This window comes from Pyxicephalus adspersus, chromosome 6, assembly GCF_032062135.1.
Source record: "Pyxicephalus adspersus chromosome 6, UCB_Pads_2.0, whole genome shotgun sequence".
Classification (NCBI taxonomy): Eukaryota; Metazoa; Chordata; class Amphibia; order Anura; family Pyxicephalidae; genus Pyxicephalus; species Pyxicephalus adspersus.
Window position 1 is genome coordinate 38576348 of NC_092863.1, and position 27200 is coordinate 38603547.

At 36.1% G+C, this 27200-nt stretch overlaps 1 protein-coding gene across 1 annotated transcript; it reads right to left on the reverse strand.

Moving 5' to 3' along the window:
• Positions 1-785: 785 nt before the first annotated feature.
• Positions 786-25893, reverse strand: SVOP (SV2 related protein). Its single transcript, XM_072415350.1, has 16 exons — positions 25709-25893; positions 17957-18117; positions 17314-17399; positions 14949-15047; positions 14087-14158; positions 13832-13956; positions 13126-13189; positions 12617-12742; positions 11583-11711; positions 11296-11369; positions 9174-9250; positions 8452-8559; positions 7414-7525; positions 5463-5544; positions 4159-4248; positions 786-3104 (listed from the first exon to the last, which is right to left on the reverse strand). The coding sequence occupies exons 1-16, from the start codon at positions 25741-25743 to the stop codon at positions 2898-2900; spliced, it is 1647 nt and encodes a 548-aa protein (XP_072271451.1). The 5' UTR covers positions 25744-25893; the 3' UTR covers positions 786-2897.
• Positions 25894-27200: the final 1307 nt, after the last annotated feature.

Consider the following 27200-nt stretch of genomic DNA (forward strand, 5'->3'; position numbering starts at 1 on the left):
CATTATGATTGTTCGTTGTTGTTGGATCTGCCATGAGGGATCCATGAATGACGTTGGATGAGTGCTGTACACATGCCCTATTCTCGTCCAGTACTAGCCCCGAGGAAGAAAATCATCTGATGTGTGTAGCCTTAGTCTCAGAGGCTTTAATGAACTACAGGCAAAACCAATGATTTAACAAGAAGTAAATCATATTTAGAACTGGTTCTCTTTGTATTTTTTGTTTGTGTGTTTTTTTTTTACTGTTGCCTGAAAATGGGATGCATTCATATGACTTTCCAACCTAGCTTAATTGCATCTCGGCTAAAAGCAAAACAAATTCCAAATTAAGTAACTTGATGGATGTAAATCTCCTGCCTAAACCCATTAGACTTTAAAGCAGCCTTTCTTGACATGCAGGAACCATTGAAATATTGTTCAGGTAACCCCTGCTATAATTACCATATACACAACACACATTATATTAGCATGGTGATCAGTGAGGAGAATGCCTCCTACATTGTTGGGCAATGGGAAGAATGTAACCATACAGATAGCCAAAACGATCATTGTTGTCACTTAAACTGACCTTTGTGATCCCAATGGCCTATTACTCAAAGAACTCCCAGCATGGAACCCTGGTTGAGAAACATTACTTTAAAGCAATGAATCCTGGATTGAACATAGCATGATATTTTGCAAGGGTATTGTTTTTTTTTTACTTTATTATGTATTTGTATTCCCACAATCATTAGCTAAATTTTTACAGACACTTGTATGATGAATCAGTCACTAAATACACTATCCTTTTTTCATGTAAAAAGTTTATTCAACATAAAATATTTAACTTACAATAAAATCCAAGTCAACAAGGCATTGTGGACATAGGAAGAGATCATACAACAAGCTTCTGACACAGAGACGTTCAAACATTAAAATGCATTCATTAAAAGTCTGTACATTCAAACACACAAACATTCACTTTTCTTCTGCGCTGTTGCATCTGCTGATGTCATACATACAATGCCAAGCAGAGACAAGCAATGATTCACACCTAGGACTCAGTGTGAAGCTGAATTTGAAATGAAATGGTTCACTTTCCACAATCTCTTCAAACCAGTCCCTTTAACCCTGTCTTTCCAGTAAAAATATACAGTACTCTCTGTGCATTAACATTCCTTCATAACCTGAGCACTGCAGAGGCTTGGAAACCAACAGATAGTCATTACACCAAAAAATTATTGTCATCATTTTACAGATTTCAGAGAAAGTTGTTCATGTGGTTAAAAAAAAAATCAGATCAACCAAATAGGTTACATGACAAGCCTGGGCACAGCCTTTCAAATCAAGCCAGAACTCTTGATCCAAGACTGTTACCTCCTAAATTCAAGCTATCATTGCCGGATATTCAGAAGTGGAAATTAAGTTATTGGGCCCCTTTTGTTTAAAGCATATCTGAACCTTAACAGAAGCAATATTGCATCTTGCCAGACCTTAGATTTGTTGGCTTTACTTTATTTTTACCTAATGATTTTGCCAGTAACACACTTCCAGTCCCTGAATGACAATGCTCATATGAACTTCTGTATCAGGAATGTAAATGGGATAAGTCTATTGACCCCTATTTCCAAGAGTGGGACCAGTAGATCTGTAGTTCTCAGAAAAAGCTGTGCACAATGACAGCACAGAAAGCATAGGAAGTTGTTAGATCTGGCAAGATCAACAGGCACTTTTTGGAACCTATCAAACAGATAAAACATTTAATTTTTATTAAACCAAAAGGGGCCAGATCAAAGACGTCCATTGTTAAGGGTTTGGGTCATATACCCGTTAAGTCTCCAATGCTTTTCAAGTGAGCAGCTGATATTCTTTTTACAGTTTATTGTAATATTGATCTAGACAATGACAGACTTAGTAAAAATATGTTTATCTAGTCAGGAATTAATGTCTATCTAAGTGATATATTGTGACTTAGTGACAGATTCCAAGTTCAAACCAGACAAATCACTTATTAACCAAAAATATTCAACAATAAAAAAAATGATCCATGTAAAGTATTCTTAGCTTCTAAGTATATATTTTCCTTATAAATATACCATTTTTTCACCAGACAATGCCCTAAGCCACATAGGCAAAGATGGTCTGGTATTAGACACTTAAAAAGAAAAACTATGAAAGGACCTGTGCTAATGGACTTGTTTGTTCCCTTCTTTTTAAGTGTTCCCATATAAGTCTATAAGAATGCAAAACTGCTTTTATTAGATCTTTTGCAGCATTGGAAAGATATCAAATTCTGAATGATCTCAAAAGCATCTCATACTGATACCAAACTGACCCACTGAACCCCAAGACCCTAATGCTTCTCAATCTGGTAAATTAATTATCATTTTCTACTGTAAGATAAAAAAAGATAGTGAACAGATTATTGAAATCAAGGCTTATAACATAGTCTGAACAAAGGCTGTGATCATCATTATTAGTTTGCTGCAGAGCTTCAATCTTTTGATCTAGAAAATTATTTACTGACTTAACACGTGAGGTGAAATATCTAGAATATCCTAATTCGTGGCATTCTCTGGTTTACTCAAAGACATCATCAGCATCCAGCATCTGGTGGTCAGATTCCATTTAAACTACTGATACTGTATCTTCTTTTCTTGTTAGTGTTATAGAACTTTTACAACGGTTGAATTTAATCTAAAGATGTAATTTAACAGTGTCAGATTTGATCCCTATAGCATAAGAATAGCTCACTTCTGAATCCCTTATTGAGGATCTAAACACACCATTATCCAATCCCTACAATGTTGCTACTTTTGTTTAGCAATACATACCCTAACTTGTCCATGTAATGGGAGATGTGAGACTGAAAGGCTATCCATGTGTGAGTGTCAGTAATAGTAGGTGAGGTGAGGGGGTCACTCTTGTGAGCCAGAGTTTGAAGGAGTGACTCCATCATTGTGCGCTCCTCTTCCCACCATCTCCTGACCCCATTCTCTGTGGCTGGACTCCTGTAGTCCACGGCCTTTGGTTTCAATGGGAAGGAAACAGGAAGCCAGTGCTGCTAAAATACAACAACCACTGTACACTAACACTGTGAGATATATAGATGACTCAAGCATGACCTGAAAGAAAAGAGAAGAGATTTAAAAATGATTTTATTTAGTTGTACCTAAGAAATGAATGAGAGAAATCATGCAACATGGTTTGAAACTTTATGAGGGGTTTGCAGAGTTTCATGCATTTCTTTCTTGTTTATCCCATTATTTGCTAAAACTTTATTTTAGTTTTGGATAGAGTAGGTAAAGGTTAAAACACCCATCAGCTTATGTTTTTTTGTTGTCTCTATCCCTTTGGGAGATTTAATTTTACTTTCTTTCCGATTGATGCAGTGTGAGATAAGACAGACTTCTCTCCAAAATGAGGGGACTTCTTCTCGTAGTTGCTACAAGCATTGCAAAATTTTCCCTCACCCTTTGTTTTAATGACAACTTTAATGTTCTGATTTTCCTTTCTGAATGATAATGGTCAAAAGGACAACTAGAGGGTGAATAACCCAACTTGGACACTGACAGCAATAAAAACATTCTAAAGCGTCTAACCCACTCACAACACTAAAAAAAAAATTTGCCTTTACATACAATTTAAATTAGTAGTGTTTCTTTAATACTAATTTATAGTAACAGGTTTATTATTGTTAAGTCACCTTTTTTGTAATGAGCAGCTTGTGCAGGGACCCTTAAGTATCTTAACTCTTACTAGGAGTTTTAGGTTTTAGTGAATGGTGCTTCCAAGGTGCACCCCACTTATTCTGAGGTATAAAATATATATATATTAAAGAATAGTAAAACTTAATTCGTAAAGCCTCAAGGACAAAAAAGGGGGGAATTCCTTACCATACATGCCTGCCTGTATTTAAGTAAAATACTATACATATCTTTTTAATACATAGCTAGGGTTTTAGCTGCCATCACTGGTTTGCAAATTGCAGTGAGGGGAGCAGGAATTACAAAGAAGTTCTACACTTTAGCAGAAAATTTGATTTCTCATGTGATATACTGCTGAGAGGAGCAAAATGGAAGTGTAGAGATGTTTGCAGTAAAAGACTTGACTACAAGAAAACATTGCGTCTGCAATATTTATATTGTACTGTACATAATGCTCAGTTTGCATTTTTACCTGTGCAATAAAAGGTGTGATTAATGCCCCTACACGAGCCATTCCACTGCAGGTCCCTAGACCAAGTGCTCGCGTAGCTGTTGGATAGACCTGAAATAGTAAAACAAAACACCTAATTAATAAAAATGATTTCACAAGAGAAAGTCATTGGAGTGACTAATGCATATTCATGGACAAACAAAAGGTGGATAGCTGGAAATAAAATTTTTTATTTATAATCCCTCCTAAAGGGAAAAGATGTTTTAAATGCAGATAAAATATTACATGTTAAAAAATGATATGCATATTTATTGCATTCAATATAGTGTCATGTCAGCCTTAACAATAAAAACTAGTTATTATATTTGCATTTCACATGAATTAATAATTGAAGTGACTGTTTACACAATTGATAAGGAACTCTCAACAATCCTAAAAATCAGCAAAAGTAAATTAATCCAAATATGCTAATCAGATGTTGAACCTATGTCAGTGGTGGTCACGTTAGTAAATGAGAGCTTCAAGTTTGGTCCCTGATGAATGCAGACTGGTGCACAATAGGTTAGGTTTTGGAAGTTTGCTAATATAGGAAGACTATCTCTTTGGAATGTGCTATTAAATATACATACTGTAGCCTGTAGGGTCCCCAACTCATATCTTCCTAATGGCATGCTACTCAGCCAGGCAGTAGGTTTGCTTCAAGCTCCAAGTCCTATACACCACAATAGAATCTGAATCTATTATTGAAACAAAAGTCAACCTGGCACTTTACCCTCCAGTGCACTGCTCGAGGAATCAGGGTCATAGGCAACAGTAAGCATATTTATTTGATGGGGCAATACAGATAGGAGGTGGCATTTACATTTCTTCTCTACAGGTGGGAGGCAATAAATATTTATACTTTTGTTTATAAGTATAGTTTTCTTTACAGTTTGAAAATGATTTACCAAAACAGTTAGTTAACCTTTTACACCCTTGGAGAAAACAAATACACCATTTATGAAGAATTCCCTTGGTAACACAAATTAGTCTGCAAGACCCCTGAGAATATTTATAAACCAATTGGTCTTCATAATTATAATACTACTTCATAATACTAGTCTTTATAATCATGCTGAGACTTGTAATGCCCAATCAAATGTCACTACTAGCTGCAAATGTAATGTGCAGAGGGAGCAAGCTGCTGGCCCTCATCGGACTGCACACTAACAGGTTGTATGTTGGGCTCCAATGGCCTAAGTATATGCTTCTACAAATATTATAGTATATGCTGCTGTGTTGCATGCCAATATAGTAGACCTTATCTAGCACATTAAGTATCTTACCTCTGGAGTGTAAACATAGGCGGCTTGGAATCCACCTGAAATGAATGCTCTTGCTATAAAGAGTAAAACTGTGAGCACATTCCTAAAGAGAAAAAAGCAGAGTAAGTGCTAAATGTAAAAATGTGAACTACATTTTGTGTGTGTTTTTTTTTTTTAAAGAAGACACCACACCATGTCAGATTCATACTTATCTAGAATATAACTAGGCTTGTCTATGGTGAGCAAAAGCCCGACACAGGCCTTTAGTTTGCCTACATTATGCTCATAGCATAAAAGGGCACCTGTATCTCCCTGACTGAAGAGAAGACTAAGGCAGAATCAGGAAAAGCTAATAGCGTTCACATTAGATCAACTGTTAAAATTAAGTTTTCAACAGGGATCAAAGACATTAACAAAAACTTGACTTTAGTTTAGCACTAACACACTATATCTAAAACTGGAAAAAAAAACTTTAGATATGGCTCCAATAACAGTGTTCAGGTATTAAGTACTATAAAGACTGAACATGTTCCAATGTTCCTGAGTCATTCCAAAACAAAACCATGGTGCTACTTTCCCCAGTGACTGGTCAGTTACTTATAATGCCTCATCTTTAGGAACATATTAATTAGCTAATATTCTATCATAACCCTGTTTTTTTGGTGATATGGATGCTCCTCTGCGGCTTGATTACCATTATTTCACAGCAAAGATCACTTATCAGAGCTCATATATCAGGATATGTGCATATTTTGTAAAGCTGGCAACAAACAATGGATAGGATTACCAAATGGTATTGGGCTGTTCACATAGCCCGCATATTGTATTATGATTGTTTAATAGAATGATTCTTTTCGATAAAAGAACTGTTTATTCCTAAAATTGATTGCAATAAAAGAATATTTTGATCTGCGAATGCAGGTGTAAGTTTACCACAATGTTTTTTTTGGTAAGATGAAAGTTCATTTTCAAGTAAAAGATTATTTGAAATAGTGAAAGCTATAATAAACTGTTTATTATTATGTGCATGCCCAGTATAAAGCATATGGGGGTGGCAAGTTATCACACACAGTTCAGCTTAAAAGATATGAATATCTTCTCTCCCATTCCTGACACGTTAATACCTCCTACGTGTCTCCGGTGCCGGTTATCAAGTCAGCGCAGCTGCCAGCTGCAGCCACAAATGGAATACTGTACTATAGCTTGCAGAGTATATTTTAGGCAGCGGCAATGGGGAATCATGATATCTGTAATTTGATTATGCAAGACCCATATGCAAAGTATACGTGTGTGTTCAGAAATAAATCCCTCTTGCTGGAGATCGTGTACTATAAAGTTGATAGTCGTACATTTTGATTGTGATGACAACAATTGGTAAAGGATTTAGAAATTGGTTTTATGTTTTTAGTAAATTTAAGTTTTTCTTTAAAATAGTGGCTTGAGTTTAAACTAGTGTTAAAGCCAGTGTATGAGATGGGTGGAATAAACCCTGCCCCATTCTATCCAAAACAAGGGGAATCACATATAGGTTTGGAAGTCCAGGCCTATACCTTACTAGTTGTTAAAACCACGGTACCTCCTACTTTTTTAGTGGTAAGCAGAAAATTACAAGCACACTTTACACCTAGTTTCTATTTTTTATGATGTCTTTGGAGTAACAAGGTTCCATAAACTTTGGGTTTTTCTTAAGTGTTCTGCTAACACTCCACTTACCATAGCTGAATGGTGGGGGAAAACACTGAGAGGCCGCACTTCATGCTGTTAAACTCCGACATTTCACTACTTTTAGTATAGTGTAAGGTTCAAAATGCTGAAAGAATGGTATTTCAGTCTTTTAAGGACTACCAAAATAAATGTATATGTGTCAGTCAAAATCAGTTACATAAATACAGTGCTGCGTGATATGTTGGCGCTAAATAAATCCTGTTTATTTTTAATAATATTAATAATATTAATATTAATAACCAGTTACCTTCCGACGCAAAGGAATAGAAGAAGTGCACAAAAAGAAAACACAAAGAAGCAGATGGCCATTGTCTTCTTTCGACCCAATCGGTCAATGATCCATAGGGTCACCAACACACCTAATACAAAACATAGGTAAAATTAAAAAAAAAAAACAGTCTGTCAGGAAAATCAATTAGCATTGTCTTCGCTAGCAGAATTGGTAAACTCATATCTGAACTATACATTTTTATATTAAACATATTATACCATTACATATTCATTAAAAAAAAATTAAATGTGTAGGGAAGGGAGGTAACCTGGCATCACTACTTAACTGTAGAGGACCAAAGTAAAATCACCAGCCTGAATCTACAGTCTGGCAGAGCTTTGTGAGTCTCATGATATATTCTCAAATATATAATACTGAGGTTTGTGATTTATTGTGCTGTCAGCAGTGGCAGAGGAAAACTAATAAGAAAGGTTGTGAGACATGGCATGCAGGTAGAGTGGGTTTCACAGAATTCATTGTTCTAAAAAATGGGGGAGATAAAGGGTTGCTTTTGGAGTATAAGCTGAAGATAAGTGTAACTGCTGGGTTCTCTCCTGAGAAAACTGAGATCCCCCCTGGTTTCCTTGCACAGTACAGATACAGTACTGACTCTAAGCAATCACTGGTCTCTTAGACTGGGAGAGACTGTGGATTCCTTCTCCCAGCTCCTGAATAAATCTTTTACAGCCCTTGTAATGATGTCATAGGAGCTTAGAAGAAGGAAGAATTACACAGTGCAGTATTGAGGTAATTAAAATAAGGTTTCTGTCTAGAGCTCTGCTTTAAACACTTAACAACTTACTGAACCACAATCATAGTGAAATTGCAGATTTTATTGACAAAAATGCCAATATGTACTATGAATATTTTATATGTCTGTCGATTACAATTATTGACTGACCAACCGTAACTGTATTATACTGAATATACATTTTGCATATTAATTTACAGGCATTCATTGGTTGCAGACATAAAGGTTCAAGTTCTGTGTTTGCTTCTTTTATGTGTACTAACCAGGGAATTCTGATAGTGTGGTCCATAATAAATCAGTATAATCTTCCACAGTTAAAAATTCACAGGACAGGCTGCACTTTGGCTTCGCTGTCTTCCTTCGGCTGGAAACTAGAAAATAAAATATTGTAACATAATCTGCAAAAAGCAGACACTTGAAATAATTGTAATTACCATTACTTTTGCCCTAGACATACCAAAATTGGCTTTGTGTCATACAGACTCTACCCTGTGCTTTACCTGCCATGTCACATGACTGATAAATTATTTAAAAATGAATGCATTTTTAGGGGCAGTTTACTGGTATAAAACCGTAAACATAAATCAAGAGTCTTTAGATATTATTTTGGTAGATGCATAAGCTATGGAGAATCCTCTAACTCATCTAAGCAGGGTCTGCATTCCCATATATAGGAAAATCATTGCAAATACTGTTATAGCTTCAGATGTTGCAAAAAAAATGTAAAATACAAGTAATATGTGCTTTGATGCAGTCCCCTTTGTCCCTGTTGCTATGTCTTGTTCTTAACAATTTGTAAATTTGAATATTTATAAAACGAAAACATGAAGAGTCATAACTCATTCAACATTATTCAAAATGTGTTATTAGAAAAACAGTACAAATTGAGATGCTAAGGACTAAGACTTATGGAAGCTTTTTACTTGATACGGGTTATCTAATCCTAGTGAATGATGGAGCAAAAGTGTAAATTACTGTTACTTACTACTGCATACATCTCCAGCTTGAAAGAGTTCTGTGGTTAGAAGAACCAGTCCATAGTATGAAAAGGCATTGGAAAACCTGAAGTACAAATAGTTTTGTTAGTTGTTTTATTAGTACATTGAAAATGTCAAAGACAGCCTGATTCCTGCCTAATTTACCATGTGGCAATGCGGCATGAGAACGCCATGAGATTTAGGCAATGTGCACACATCAGATGATTCTCACCTGATATGATTGGTCGGGCTCATCTCAGGTGAGAATCTGACATGTGTACAGCAGTCAACTGACCTTTTTCATGGATCTGTCCTGAACGACTGCAATACCAGTCAAGGGAGGAGAGCACAGCAGGGTGCCTCTTGCTTGTTCTTCCCCCTACCTTCTCAATAGAAAAGCACTGTGTGTACAGTGCTCGTTTGTTCATCTGTCACCTTTTTGTCTCTTGAAACAATCTGGAAAGATCTTTCCAGTGACAATAATTGAACATATGTATGCTGCCCTATATTAAGAGAAATCCTTGTCAGCATTTAAATAAGAACTTTTGGCTACCCATTAAAGTCTATACTTAAAAGGGTGGTGAGTAAAAGGTTGATGTACTGGTTACAGCAAAGGTGACCTGCAATAAGATAAAAACCCCCACATAGTTCCGCTTAAGCTGCGTACACACCTGCAATTTTTCTCGTTGGAAAGGATCTTTCACGATCCTTTCCAACGAGAAAAGACTGCACGATGCATGAACGATGCTGTACATACAGCACCGTTCATGCTCTATGGAGAGGGGAGGGGGATAGCGACGGAGCGGCACCCTGCTGCGCGCTCTCCCCTTCCCTTTCATTAGGATCGGTCGTCGTCCATCGTCCATGGATCCGCCAGGACGGTCGTCGGACGATGGACGACGACCCGACTGTACACACGGCAGATTTTCGCCCGATAATTGGCCGATACCGATTATCGGGCGAGAAAAATTTGCCGTGTGTACGCAGCTTTACCCTGGGCAGTAGACTTATCTGTTTTGACCTTGGAATATGTTCCAGTGAAATAGTTGTCTTGTTGTGTTTTAAACTCATTTACATTTACATAGAAGACACTGTAAGATGTCAATTCACTGGAGTGGCACCTTTCTCCATTAAAGCTCTGCTAAAACTGTATAAAACTCCTATGCTGACTTTTTCTGAGTTGATATTTGTAAAGCCATATGTACGCAGCCATCCTCCACGTAGATGGGCTTGGATCTGCTAACAAACAATGTATTGCAAGAGGTGGGGTGTAAGCCTGTTTTCTGTTGCATTAAATATGCATAATGTGCTTACTATGTGCATGCAGCCTTATTTTTTATTATGCACACAACAACACACATGTACTTTAAGAGTAAATTCCAGAGTATATATGACTTGTGCAGTACTTGTTTGACCTGGCACTTTAAGCAGGTCTACTACTTTACTCTAATATACTAAATATACCAAAGAGGAGCTTTAGCTGTGAACTTTTTTATGTAAGTTTTGAATAAAACAGAAAAAGGTTAAAACCCCTGTCACTCCTAGTTTTATTTCCTTTCTGCTGTTTACGTACCATTGGGGACAGTTTCTTAATTTTCTGTTCCAGAGACACAACCCAAAGTTATAGAAAACCGCAAAAACTGAGGGTAATTTTTTTTAAATACACTTGTCTCTGGACCAGCTATCCCAATAAAACATTTCCCTTTACTGTTTTTATTCTGAGGACAACTCTTGGCAGAGTTCAAACCTTTTCTCACAAGATCCAAAACTGAAATCAAAGTTTTACCCAGAAATAAACTTCAACTCTTCTGCAAAGATCATAGCTATGCTTAATAAGTTCATTGACCCATTGATATAACTGTTAACAAATTCACCATATCTATTATAAAGATGGATTTGGAAATGTGTCAAGACAGAAACACGATCATCAAACAACCCAAGACGTCTGGCTGGCAAATGCCATGCTTAACTTTCTGGCATTCTACTTGAGCTGGTCCTTTTACACAAAATGCCAGGCACCACTCAGGTATGGGGATCTCTCATATTCATACACATTTAGGGTAAGTTTTAAGTCAACACCCAGTACCATACTAAGATCTGTCCTTAGGACATAAGAGTTTTTCCCCTTACCATATAAACCAAAGCAACAAGGTTGTACATCGGAACTGAGGTGTAAAAAGATCCCTTATTTTACCACGATCTTCCTGTAAAACAGATGAGACTACAATAAGATGTCAGCACAATATACATATTAGGATACCATTATATAAAAAAATTATATAAAAAGAATGGTCTCAACAGCTGTGCCAACAAGCTGGGAAAATCCATCTTCTAAAGATACAATATCAGTTGTTTCTGAACCTATTTATCAATTAACTGACACTAGTTGGCAACCATAAATGCCAACAGATACTTACCTGTCGAGATAAGATTAGTTTCCCTAGAGGCATTGGAGCACCATTCTCAGTTGCAATGCGCTTCAACGTAGCGAGAGCTTTTTCTTGGTTCCCAGACAGGACATCATACCTTGCACTCTCTGGCAACCACTAAAAAACAGCAGACAATAAAGAATTAATAAAGGTGACAAAAAATCCACATCAAAGAAAAACTGTAGAGAAGCACACACTAGAAGATACATTTTCTGAGGTCCAGCAGTTTGCTAAAAGTCCTTTGGGTTGGCTCTGTTGCACCTCAAAAAATAGGCATCTAAGTATGAGATATCTGTGCTTGAATTCGGATCTGCAAACCTGCTGTGCCATTATGAGGGGATTTTACTTAATTTAAGTTGTGAAAAATGCAGAAGAAGGTACTATAGAGGTGGACCAGGAGACTCACAATGTTCATATATATATATATATATATATATATATATATATATATACCGTATTTTTCGGACTATAAGACGCACTTTTTCTTCCCCAAAACTGGGGGGGAAAAGTAGGTGCGTCTTATACACCGAATACATGTTAAATATAATTTAAAAAAATCATACTCATCCGATACCGCGATCCCGCGATGCTGTACATTGACACAGAGTGATTTTTTAGTATTTTGTTCAGAATCTTTTTTTTCTAGGTTTTTCTCCTTTAAAATTGGGTGCGTCTTATAGGCCGGAGCGTCTTATAGTCCGAAAAATACGGTATATATATATATATATATATATATATATAAAACTTTAATAAAAATACTTATTTTGATTGGGCTGGTTGTTTAGGTTGGTAGTATTAAAATTACTTCAGCAAATGTTGAATTTCACCTTGGACAGAAAGAGGACATTAGTACCACTATCACTTACACAGAAAAAAAGCAGAGCTAGCAAAATTTTTAGGCACTCCACTGGGGGACATGTGTAAAGGAAATTAAAACGTTATGATGTAATCTATAAAGGTGTCATATATATAAATGTAACTGCAAACTTAAACAAGTTTGATGCAAATCAATAAATACTTACAAAGCACATGATGGAAAAAAGTATGAGGGGGAGGGCAGACAGTATAAGAAGCCAGCGCCATCCCAATGTGGGCATCACAAAAATAGCTAGTAGAACCTCAAATACAGTGCCAAGAGCCCAGAAAATCTGTAATTAAAAAGGTTAACATGCTGAATTCAGATTTGTTAGTGCAGCATTAAAACAAAATAAAAATATTGTAAAATATTGAATATATATATTTTTTTTACTTTTTTGCAAAATTGCATTTATAAATTTTACCAAGATTTGTGGGTTAGCACAACCACTGTTTAGAACTGCAAAAACAAAAAAAAAAGGAAGTGGAACCTGCATATATAATGGACACAAACGATTGCCCCTATATATATATGTAGTAATACAAAATTTTACTTTTTTTTTTTTTACTGATATTTACATCCACCTTATCTCTTCTTGTATATTCTTGTATATTTGGAACATTCCTTTCAAATACTGTATATTCCCAAAAAATATGAACACTAAAATTGTCTCACCTCAATTAATAGGATACACTTTGCTCGCGCCTTCATTGGAAGGAACTCTGCATAAAGTGTTACACTGTAATGATACAGAAAAATAAAATCACTGAACAGTCAAAGATGCACAAACTGCCCTAACTGCCTATTTGCTCTATATATATTTTCTAGTGCAGAAAGGAGTGTGCAGATGTTAGAAGGTATAGGTTTTATCTAAGGCTAAATTCTGTCCATGGTCTGTACAGAGTATATTGGACTATGTCTAAGTAACCCTGGAGTACAAGTGGGTATTGCTCATCTCCATTATATGCCTCCTTTTAAGAGGCCACTAACTACACTTTGCATCCAATGTTATGCTGGTTTTTGTAACTGTAAGGGTAGATGGGTGAACATGATGCCAGTGAGAGAGCAATTCTGTAAAGGTTGGTAGAATGATGTTTAGTATGACTTCTCAGCTGCCGGTATATTGCTAGGTGCAGAGTCGCTGATGACATTGCCCTTGGTAATACATTTTGGAAAAGGAATATTCTGAATAGTAGCAAAAACTGCACAGCAGATAGTTATTGTTAAGGAAATGTATAGTCGTGTGTTATAAGGAGATGTTAAAATGTTCTTCTAATTGATACTAAAGTATAAAGCTGATATATATGTTTTTCCATCATAGTAAAAGATATACATTTAAATTAAATGCCATCAAATGCATTGAGATAAGGCCGGAACTTACGATTGAGGGACTCCACCAATCCCAAAACCTACTAATCCTCTAAGAACCAGAATCCAGCTATAGACTGGTGCAAATGCACTGAGGATGCCGTAATACAAGGTCCAGAATACACTAATTTTTAGACCCTACACAAGAGACAAAAAATGTATCACACAATCAAAAACAATACAGAGCTAAACATTTATAAATGTTGTTCAAGACATCATTACTATCAATATAAAGTCATTACGAAATCACCCTGTCACCAAAACTTACTGTCTTTCTGCCATACTGGTCAGACATATTTCCCCAGAGGGAAGAGCTAGACATCATTCCTATAAAGACAACCTGTAAATTAAAAAAAAAAAACATAAGCAGTTTTGGTACTGCAGTGTCCTTCAATGTAAAAAAATAGGATTCTAGGGCACAAACCACATATCAAATTGATCTCCAAAAACCTAGTCTGAATACATTAGGAATGTTATAGCAAAATTAAGGCATAATAATAATAACAACCAAATAATGCTTCAAACTCTTTACTTGTTAAAATGTAACCTGAGACCTGACATATCCTGTGTCTGTTACCAGTCTGTCTCAACCAATTTATAAAGGGTTGTCAACTGATAAACTCAGTGCAATAAGGCAGGGGAGCTGCAAATATGCAGTAAATTTCTATTAGTAAAGCCATAAAGTATATTTAAAGTGGACTTCCCATTAAAAAACCAGTGTTGCATTTGAACGTAAAATGTTGTGCACCTAATGTAGCCTCCTGTGATGGTGTGGCAATGATGCTGCACTGCTCCTGAATTCAGAGCTCAGCCAGGCCAGGTAAAGGAGGTTTTCTGTTTACTTTGACTGCTGGTGTTGGTGCATAAAAATAGTAACTGCATTTGGGACTTGTTCAGACTATCATACAGGAGCTTTTTATTTTACTTTAACATTATCTGCAAAACCATTCAGTTACCAAGGACATTGTTATATAAGGTAAACTAATGCTGTTTCAACTAACAGTTTAATATCCAGCCCTTTGCCAGAAAAGCTTTGTAATTACAAAAAGATAAATGTGAGTCCTTTGGCAGACATGACGTCAATGCAACACCTGGAATACAACCAAGGCCTAGTCAGCGCATCTGCTTACCGATGTGAGCAAAGCCACCTGCCAGCTGGGTAATCTCCATTCACAGTGTAGCTGTGGAGCCAGGATGCTCAGTATCATCATTTCCATGGCATCTGCCATCTAAATATGCAGCAAGATAATGGGTCAGGATAAAGTTAGTGTGGGAAGCAAAAAGTAAGCAATGTGAAAATAAACACAGTGGGCCTGATTTATTAAAGCTCTCCAAGGCTGGAGAGGATACACTTTCATCAGTGAAGCTGGGTGGTCCAGCAAACCTGGAATGGGTTTTTGAAAAAGGCATTTGCTAGCAAATTTTTTTTGAATCCTTGACCAGATCCATTTCAGGTTTGCTGGATCACCCAGCTTTACTGATGAAAGTGTATCCTTTCAAGCCATGGAGAGCTTTACTAGATCAGGCCCAGTAATAGAAGGACACATGTGAAGGGATGTAGTTCATCACAAAAAATATCAAAGATAAAACAAAGAGAGAAAGCTGTCCATTCAAATGTGTTAAATACAATCCAGATGCATATAAACAAAATATTTGTTAGATTCTGTTTTTTGTTTTGGAAAACAGCCACAACTCAGTTAGTAAGGCTTTCTCTCTAGGTGGAAGAAGTCTTTGCATTACAACACACCTCTTACTGAATCAGATGTATAGCCTTACAATCACTAAAACTTCTCACTGCTAATTTGACATTTTTAGCTCTGAGGCTCTTTTTAGCTCTTTAGGCTTTTCTACTCAGGCTGTTGCTGCATCTGGAATGTATTTAGTTGACTTAAAGTGCCCAGACCATTGACATTACATTTTTATTTTCCTAACAAGCAACAAAAATCTTTAAACAAGCCAAAACTCGGCCCTCTATACACTTGTACTAATTACACAGTAATTTATTACCAAAGCTCACATCAAAGATAAGGGCTTGTGAAAACACATGTAACAAGTGGCAACGCACAGGACTTTCCCAATGTCAGCCCAGGTGCACCTTAGCAAAGCACTGCAGTGCAAAGTGCAGCAATCCGCAGGTGCTACAATTTTTCTATGTGATATGACAATGTGAGCCTGTTCATTAAAAGGAATGCAAGGCAATCTGTAAAGCGTGCAGCATCAAGCACATCTTTAGTGGGAACAGGCCTTTAAGTCAAGCTTCAGGTTTCTAACAGCTTACAAGACCTGCTGTATGTTTAGAATAAAGAGATGTAAGGCTGCCAAAATTCTGTCTCTATAGTAAATACATGAGTATAATCTGTCTTTTTAGTGCCTTTGTTGTGACCTTGAATAGATGAATTATACTTTTGCTTTTAATGCATTTTTATAGCATATACAAATATTGCAATGTGTATAGTCTGGGCACAGGTTCACTTTTAACTGAATGTTTAGTGGGGCTTTAAACATTTTTATATAAATAGTGTGAGCTTTTCAAATATATAAATCCATTGTCAACTGTTATTTATAAAACCATAGAAACATAAAGATATTACAAAGAGAAAATGAAGACAGATTCACACAATTGCATTGCAGTAATGTACAATAATTACCACAGTCCCAGTGCAACTATATAGAACACATAGGTCACATACATCTATGCAAGTGTTTAACATGCATGAACAATTTGTGAACCGTAAAACACAGGCACAGTAAAACTTACTTAAAAATGAATCAGCTGCCTTCAAAGCCTATTAACAAACCATTAATGCACTGCTACAGCTACATATATATTACTGATACAGTGATTATGTATTGGCAGCTAACATAGATAAAATATTCTGACAAATTACTTCTATAAATAGGTTATCTTGTAGTTCTTATACCTCCCCACTACAGATAGTGGGAAATCCCTATGATTTCACCCCCATCCCCGTTACGGATTGAGTGTTCTGAACAAAAAATGTCTGTGCTCAAATACAGCATTAAGTTATATAACATATGAGGTGCTGTGGGAGTGTGACCATATGTTAGGAATATTAAAGTAGATGTACAGCCAAAACATTTGTTTCACTTTGGATACACTAGGGAATAACCCTGTTAGGTTTTCTGCTTTCTATATCCCAAATCAAGAAATGTCTCTTCCTGTCTTGTAGATAATAGAAAGTTAAAGATAATCACACCAAAGCAAGATAATTCAGCTTTTCCACAGTCATCAAATAAATCCCTTTTTTTATTTCTATTCATGTTTTGGTGACAACTCAAATCTTCCTCAGTTTCTATCCTGTGACAATGGGTACCAGAACAAACAAAAAGAACTAATTTTAGTCACGGGCATCAATAAAACCATTAAATTTATTCTAACCCCTCACCATCACAAACAACCAAAAAAATAAAAATAAAATGTATCATGAAGCCTGCACAGACCAATATTTTAAGCTGATACTTATTGTTACTTGCCCAGGCCAGACCGGTAAGGATTGAAAGCTTCCATTGGAATTTCCCAAAGCCAATAGCTTCCACAGCATCTTCCACCATAAAAGTGTCTATAAGAAAATACAAAAAAACACAATGAATTACCAAAACTTAATGACTTGTGTTTTTTAAATGTTATTACCTTCCCTATATTTTATTTACAGTTTAAATATTAGTTTGCACTACATGCACACAATGTTTTTCTTTTTCCCAAGGCTGTCATAATCCCAAAATATTACTACTATGACCTCATGGAGTACTATAACCATATCATACTAGCAGTTCTGTTTCTTATGTCAACTATGTTAAGTCAACAGCAACAAAACAGCTAAATGTCAAATTGCCATTTGCTATGCCCTTTCTGACTGCCTAAACCAATAAGGAATGATTTCCTCACTTCTTCCTCACTGGTATTCAAGAATCTGCAGTATTTTGCCCAAAAAGGGCAAAAACAGTATGAAAAAGTGATCTCCAACATGTAAGAAAAAGTTAAATCTATGGAATCCCTTTGTGAAATTCATTATATACACAGGGTTTATCAATAGGACTATGACTTTCAAACAACCTTTTTTGTCTGAACTCTCAGTAAGTCCTTAGAGTTGCTATCTGCCCTAATAAGAATTCTCACCATCAGTTGGATTTGCAAACTCTTTTGGCACCGTTGTTCCATCTTCCAGCTCTACTGCTTCCAAATCTGTGTGGACAGGTCCAATCTGTATCTCATGTTCCCCTGATATATTATCCTCTTCTGATCTGGCACTTTCCCCAGTTCGACGAAACTTGACAACTCTGATAAAGGAGATTATTTCTTCAGGGAATAAATTCTAAATAATTTTGTTGTATGCTTGCATAATATATATTTGTCATACCTACAAATAAATTGCATTAGGAAAGATCTACTTTTTGCTTTTAGTAAACAGCACAGAGAGAAGAGGCACACTCATAAAAGTTTAATTTAATGTACTAATTACATTTTTAAATATTGCACTTATGCTGAAAGAAACCATAAATGTACATTATACCAGATGTATATTATATAAATAAAACTAAATCAAAGTTTGTTTGGTTAGATATTTTTCCATTATCATTGCACTTTTTATCTTAAAGTACTGCAATTGTTGTTGTGAAATTGCATTCCTATTTTTACACATTTTCATATAAATTCCTTAGTATATATATATATTTATTTATAATAATGGGAAGCCATACTTCAGTACTTTGGACCAAAAAATAACATACACCAAAATGACATTTAAGATTGCATGCTTCTTCTAGGACAATGATTTAGGAACCATTGGAAACAGAGGCTGCCGTTCAACTAGCATTCTAAGAAAGCAAATAGAAATAGGAGCCTTCATATTTCAGTATACAGTAAATTTTATTTAAATGTAATGATTACCTGCTCTACTATACATTAGGTAACACTGCAAAGCACAAAGCATACATAAACATATATATGACTGTCAACCTGTACTTTTTTTAATACCTAACTATAAAAACACCATTTTTGACATTTAACAGACCTATACAGTAGACCATGTTCACTTTGCTTAGCGAATTAGGTTAGGATATTTATGTGAGCAAGTGGAGGAATAGACAGGCTTTTATAGGCAGAATTTTTTTTAAAAAAAGGTAATATTAATTTTTTATGTTATTACAGTATAATCATATACCATACATAGATTAACTAGCTAATGATATACAAACAATCAAAGTCTGTGATTACATACACAATGTGATTTTCACATTTCAAGTAAAAATTCCAACTTCAGTTTTTTGAAAAGGTCTCATGTTCCCAAGTTTTAGGAACCCATTGTTTCTTTGGTGTATTCCTACTCTAGTCTACTATTCTCCCCAGAAGTATCCCCAAAAAATATAGACATATCTAGCAGATCTAAACCTTTCCCAGGTTGGCCAGACAAAATGTGGTAAAATGTATATAAAATGCAGGAAAAAAGATTTAAGACTTTGAAAAAAACTGGTAGGTATGGCAATAGGCAATGCCTGAAGTATATAAAGCACTTTAATTTTATCACTATTTTCAGGAGATTACAATGCCCAATTGCTATCTTGAGTATAGATATTGGGGGGCACAGATTTTTGAAAAATAACTTTATAGTTGAGGGGTCCAAACTGATGTTTCCCTTTCATAAGGTATGGTATGGAGATGATAGGCTTGGAGAGGTGAACCATCTAATCTTTTGCCACAAAACACATGCTGACACTTAATGGTGCTAAAACAAAGATGGTCCCCACTTTATAAGGAGTATTGAAGACAAACAAAGAATATTTATAGAAGGAGTACTTGAGCAGTAATAAATACCCACACGTTTTACATTAACACATTTCTTAGCATTAATGCAACTGATGAGGAGAAATATAATGGATGCTGGGTGAGTTTAAGGATAGGTTGAGAGCCCTTTAATAGGTGATTTTCGGCTCGTTAACTGCCAACAAACAAATCAACACATCTATACTGTAATATTCCCTTACTGTTAAACCCACCGTGTCTGTAAAATTACTATCCCAATTGTTTTCTGTGCTCCCCTGACTACAGATCAATACTGACAAGACCACTAAATAATACTTACAGGTTTTATTTAAACATGTATATATATATATATATATATATATGTAAAGGTTAGTCCTGTACAAAAATCAATTTAGTAAGAATCACACCTCAGAATAATATAGGTCATCCCAAATATGGAGAGGAGATTTTCAGAGTCAAATCCAATCCAAGCAAGAACCAAGATATATAAGATATATATGTATATTTTTTACCATGCCTTAACTCCTCATAGTTATAAAACCTTGATTTATAACTTGCTGATTTATAGTGATAGAGTGATAGATAATAGAGTGAAATCAGAAGGCCAATACAATGTGCAGTTCAAAAGAGAACCTGACACATCACCATTTATTTGACATAGCTGTGGTTCCAGTGACGGAGGCTGCCATTAGCTGATATTAGAAAGCAGTTTTAGCTCTAGGACTCTAGTGACCACTCGGCAACCCTTTGCCACCCTTTGTGCAGCCCTTATGGCCCCTGTACACTTAAGTCTGTGCTTTGCAAAGTGAAAAATAATACAGTGAAGGAAAAGTAATCCTTAGACCAGATTTTAATTAGTTGTTTATGTGCTGTTTTTTGTTTTCTGTGATAATTAGTGATCCCTATCAGAATAATAGAACAAGTCTCTTGTCTATGCTGCACATGAGGCACCTATATCAAGTACATTAAAAACCACTGCTCTTAGCATATTCTATGGATATAGCATCACAACAGCTGGATAGCAGCTTTGGCTCTGATAGGTTACAAAGTATGACAAGTTTCTAATGAGTCATGTGCACAGATATCTCTGGTCTACTCTGCTCTGCTTCTACCTACGCCAATAAGTGGGTAGGTTTACATTTTAGTGCTGACAGAGTTTTACAGCCCTAATGTATGCCACTTATTGTACAGTCATTTTCCTACATTATTCTTTGCATAAAAAACTCAAAAAGAACAAACTAGTCATTTATGGTGTATTTAAAAAATTGTAAGATTAAGCTACATGCATGTCGAATCTGAATACACAAGCAATTCTTTTACAAGGGTTTTTAAAAAATAGTGATTTTTCTATTTTGTCTGCATTGGCCAGGTAGATATAAAAATAGTGAAGCTAATTTACTAAAGTTTTGAATTAAACACTGTTAAAGCTGATTTTCAAGAACATAAGTAAAGTAAATAGAGTGAAGTAAAATACACAAATAAATTGGATTTTTGTATTCATTATTACATCAATAAAAGTGTTTAAAGTAAGTAGTGAATTTGACTTGGTACCTTGTAGTATTTTGTATAGCCTGTATACAAGAAGCAGCACAAAGAATCAGTCACATTTGCTGCAGTGCAAGCGCCATGTAAGTTGAAGAAGAGGAGAGACTCTTCTTGTACCATTTACAATACCTAATAAAAAAATTTGCACTATTACCTGGTTTATAACTGTCTTTTTTAGGAGAATCTATCATTAAAAGATTCTCTGAATCTGCCTTTGAGTATATGTTATTGTACTGGGCCTGGTCAAAGATGGAGTTTTGACTCCTGGTAATTGAATCTGATTTCAATGTTTTCACACACATATGACAACCAAGATTTGTTGCCATACTCTGGGAGCTCTGGTCAGTACTTAACTGATTGTTCAGTGGAGGTGGAAGCACTTGATTCATGCTGTCTCCCACAACTATTGTAAACACTGGGTTCTATATGGGTCAATGGTTGATTTGAGAAGACCATCTCTATGCATTTATGAATATTCTCTTGAGTATTTGTTATAGTTAGTTTGGTATAGTTAGCAACCCTTTATCTATCCGATTTACGAATTCAGACTCAACTCTTTCATCTATTAGCATTGAACTCAAGATCTCCACATCGTTTCCCAAGCTGAGGTCTACTTCTGGACAGTTTCTCACTAACCATTGTTATCAAATCTCCTCTGCCTCTGCTGACAGCACAATAAATCACCTCAGCTTTTTTGTTGTGTGTCTAGCATCTTGCAGACACATCATTAACACAGGGGGTACAAACCGGTAGTACTATGACATACTGGACTGCTTTGTAAGTTTAGCAGAGGTGTGTTAGATGGAAAGACCAGGACAACAGAATTGTAAACTGTAAAGAACAGGGGAATTCGCAGCTCACATAGCACTGCCTCTCACACACTGTATCAGCAGATAGGTGTTGCTAGACAGGCTGAATTTGCATGCAGACTACCTTAAAATGCCCTCACATAAATCTGAGACTAAATGACTGAGAGAAGTGAAAGTGGATTGCTAAAGGGAGAGCTAGGATGGAACGGAACTAGAAAGAGGCCTGGATGATTCCTGAAGTCCATCAGAAAAGATTGCACAAAATACACACTAAATCAACTATAAAGTCCTAACATCAAGAACATATACACATATTACAACTACTGTATGTTATTATTAGCTTTACTTAAGCAATGAAGGTGTTAGGTTGCCAGGAACGTTACACCACAATTCTAGTAACCATTCACATATCCTCTTCCGCCATATACCTTCCATTGGATAATCCGCACATATTGATGATGGTCAGACTTTGTTACTATTGACCAAATTCAATAGCTCATAATACCGGTCGTAATAGATGGTTTTGAAAAACAGAACTTTTGTACCTTTTTTATAAACTACATGTTGTGAAGTTTTGTACCTCAATGCATGTTAGCCAAATAAAGATGTTACCTTATCTGCAAATTAATTTTTTCAGTTCTATTAATAATATGTGGCAATGTAGACAGCTAATTGAGTGGGTGCTGTTAGCATTCATGAATTGTATATATTACTTTTTCGAAGTATAGGTTTCTTTATATAGACAAGATATTAAAGAATCCGTGTTCCGTTAGCATGCATATTACCAGACTGCCACAGCAAACATTGGAACAGAAATATAATTTGTAGAAGAGGCATACAATATGCCAAAGCAATAATAATGTAGAAGCTTCTGGATGATTGCAGAGTAAGGGAAATCATTAATTTAAAAGGATTCTTGGGTCAGCTTTTTGCTGTTTTAGAACAGTGTTCTCCCCAGAAATTATTTTTCAACTGGGTGGGGGGAAGCTGTAAGTAGGTGGTCAAAAAGTGAGTGGTGCAATACATGACAAATTTAGTGAGTTGTTGCCATAGAAATCCAGTAATCCCTATCATTTTGTCCTATATGTATGTCCTATTTTTCCATCATTTTTGTATTGTGCCCCTGTATTGTCAAAAAACAGCCAGGTGGTTACTGAATAAGTGCCGGATGGCGCGCCTGTCTAAAAGGGGCTGGGGGGAACACTGAAGTGTTAAAGCATTCTATGCATGTAATTGTTTTTGTCAGAAACTAGATAATTTTAAGAAATATAATAAAAATGGCCCTTACTGTAAATTATATTGCAAGTATATCTGAAGCCAAATATTTTGTTTTGATTTTGAATAGCACATGGAAGATTTACATTACTGTAAGTTTACAATGGGGAGCCTTACCCCGTGTCCTAGTTACTAGGAATTGAGTTGTGAAAGTAACAGAAATAGATAGGAAATCTTCCAATGTGGACCCTCATACAGCCAATAAATGGCTTTTATTATAAAAAAATGATTTAATCATATATACCAGGGGTCCCCAACCAGCGGGCCATCTGACAGCTGGGCCGCAAGACTCAGTCAGTGAAGGGCTACAGCAGCTACAGTGGTCCATGGTGCACCCCCCAGCTGGGTCAGGAGGAGGGCCCCATTTGGTGGGGCACAGGGGCCAGAGCCGCAGACCATGTCCTCCCTATGAATCGCAGGCTCAGGGCGGTGAGCGAGTTGTGTCTCTGGAGTGAGCGTGTTCTGATATCATGACGTCACTCTGGGGGAAGTTTCTTCCCCTTTGAGTGACACACGGCTCCCCGCGCATATCCAGTCTGGAGTCCGTAAATTTAGGGGTCTGTGACGTCCAAAAGGTTGGGGACCACTGATATTTACTGTAGTTCTATAAAAAACAAAAGTTTTTTCAGCAAAGCAGCTAAGGTTACCCTTGCAAATAGCCCCACCTGCAAGTAGAAAAAAATTAAATATGAACTATTTTCATGCAGTAGGCCATATTTATATGAACACATAAATATTTATATATATACGTTTTATGCATTATATAAAACAACATATAAAGCAAATATAGTTCTATCAGTCAGTATGTTAAAATCACTTGTGGAGTTTAGATTTATAGGAGAGAAGCCATCTGTGCAGTAGAACCTGTCTGTAGGTGGACTGAGTACACATGGGTACCAGTACAAAGTAAGATATAGGATATATATTCACATGGTTCATTCCACCAGCTGGTGAACTATTGAAATATACCATCTACACAGTCACAGTAACTATTGAAAATTCGGCATTTCGTAAAGTACATGGCAACACTGTGCCTTCCTACAGTGCCTATGGGGTGCTATTACAATGAATGTATATCAAGTAAATCAATGCTGTGTGTTTCTGCCTGTTGAGTACAATGCTTGCTCTTCATTGTGGAAACACAATGCACTAGCATGAATGGGCCCCAATAGAGAAATAAACATTATTGAAACAGGGTCAACTAAATTGATGATATTCAATTGACTTCATATTACATGACTTTTATTAAAGCAACTAAGTAAAAGTTGCACTGTAGTGCTAATAATGTTGACTGAGAAAAGGAAAACATTTGTTAGGTATATCTTTATTTTTGAATATTGATTGAAATAACAAATAGTGCATGGAACAAATCTATGTATTGTGCATTGTGTTAAGCAGAAGGACTAACACTTTATAAGTGGGTTAAACTAACTCATTTAATGCTTCTTTTACTTTGTATTGCTGGGTCTGTACATCAACACATTTGATTCACAGACTAAAACAAAGTATGCAGCTTCATACAATGAAAAGTTAGTCTTTCCTATTTTCATACTTGTCAGTTAGTTACTTACGAAGTATTGCCAGTAAACTGGCATTTTTTGAAAGAAGCAATGGTAGCCTACATATCAGTTTTTTAGTACCACCTGACAATAATAATTATGATGGAAATCTGCAAAGATCTTCCTAGATTGACATGCCTGTTGTAGCCATGTTAAGAAATCCCTGTCCCAGTTGTTTTTTTTAATTTTATATTGGAACAAACACAAGTGGGGACACAATGTGAAATTATGGCAGGGCATCTTACTGACACAAAATTCCAGACAAAATGTATAGGCTCTGTCTTTAAAAAAATGTATCACTTTTAGTGAATTATAGGGGTAATTGACTTAATTGCAGTGTTTCAAAAAATACTCCTTTCCACTGTCTTTACACCTACTCCTAATCCTCCCCCAGACTAACATCCTAATATTGTACCTATAATAATATAATTTAGGTGCAGACATCAACCTTTGTTATGTTAATACCAGAATAAAATAAAAAACAAACAGCACAGAAATGCATCAATATATATGATATAGACAAAGTCACAGAAAGATTGAAATATTTATCAGTTTCCAGGGTGAAGGTTTACCAGCAGAAAGCAGCAGCATTCAGCTCTTTAATTTAGGATCTCATGCATGAAATGAAAGGCTGAAAGAGAAGGGGTTAAGTGAAATCATCTGGGTTTTTTCTTAGCATAATATCCTGAATTAGTAATTACAAGACATCTGCAAATAGAAGAGAGATCCAACAATTGCAGATGCAGATGTCTAATATACATTTCATAACAAACAAACCTTGGCTTTATAACAACCTATAAAGAACGATCTGATACAGATACTGTGTGTAGGGGGGGGGGGGGTATCAGGATCTGCACCCAGCGAGCATCTCTGCCCATGTACACAAGGATTTACACAAGGATCACCATTATGCTACTCACGGAAGATGTCTTAACTGGAATAGATCATCCTCCATGTCTGATGTGTGTGTGTTAGAGATGGCCTGTCACATTGTGCTGGATTCAGGAGGTCTGCCTGCTGGACAGCTCCTGTGCCTTGTGGCTGCTGAGCAGGAGGAAAGCACAAACAGATGTGTCACACTTCGGGAATGGAAGTGCTAGTCTAAGAGGCCCTCCTTCCCTATTATATGTCACACATGCCTCCATTGGCTCCCTCCCTGCACCCACTTTGCTTGCTGTGCAGCAGCTTCCTATTGGCTTCTCACTATTATTCTCTGCTATTGTATAGAGCTGATTGATAAAACTCATCCATCTAACGATATGGGGATAGATAGTAATACATGATATTAGGTCATCTGGCAGTAGGATCACATGGTATTTCCCCCTAATCATATTGAAAGCCAGCATACAATCCAACATACATTTTTTTTATATAATTTAAGTACTGTGTAATATTAGCACCTATCTAATCCATACAATTTTAGTCCAGGTGAACTACAGCTGTTGGTAGATCTTATACCTAATATAATAATGGATTGTACACAGTGTAACAATTTAGGTCACATACAGTAAGACAAACAAAATATGTATAACAACCACAGTTGCTAAACACATTGAGTAAAATAAAACCTTCTATGATTGGGTTTTTTTCGTGTATTGTGTAAATGTGAGTATGGAGTGATTCCATTCACAAAGCTTTTACAATTGTTTTTATTCTACTTACTGCACACGTATACTATATTAGGCAACATCTAAAAGACACCATGTAGTTCTCTTTATCTGCTTTTTTTTGGTAAGGAAAATAGATCTTTATGACAAAGCACTGTTTTTGCAATGCAGCTTTGTATGGGGAGTACTCTCATATGTAAGTAATCCTTACTGATCCAGGAGTGGACATAGGAAGCAAACTGTGTCACTGCCTATGGGCCCCAGGTCCCTCCTTATCTAACAGGGGCCCCCACAGGGTCAACAGTCAGTTCAGCTGTTACATTTGCCACTGGTCTGATCATGTCATATCATATCATATCATGTGATATCATGAAGGTGCACAATCCATTTCTTCCGCTGGCACATGGACCTGAATAAAGCTATGTCATAGTGCCAAAATGAAGAGCAGATGAGGGTGTTGATGGACACAAGCCAATCTAGTTGGGTTCCACATTTGTATGTTGACTTTGTATTTTTGACACAGAATAATTGCTTGTATCAGATGCCAAAACTTTTTTATAAGTAGAAAAACTTCAGTGTTTTTTGTTATTTCTATGAATTAGTTATATGTATTAGATATATAGAGTAATATTATATATATTATTATAAAACATATAGGATAGAGAGTAATTCTCTCCAGTGAAATCAAAAATAGCAATAAAAATCTTAACCCAACCCTACTCTATGCAAAACTTAAGTAAAATTTTTACTTTACATATGTCATTTAATGCAGAAATTGTATTCACCAAATCTAACTTGAACTAAG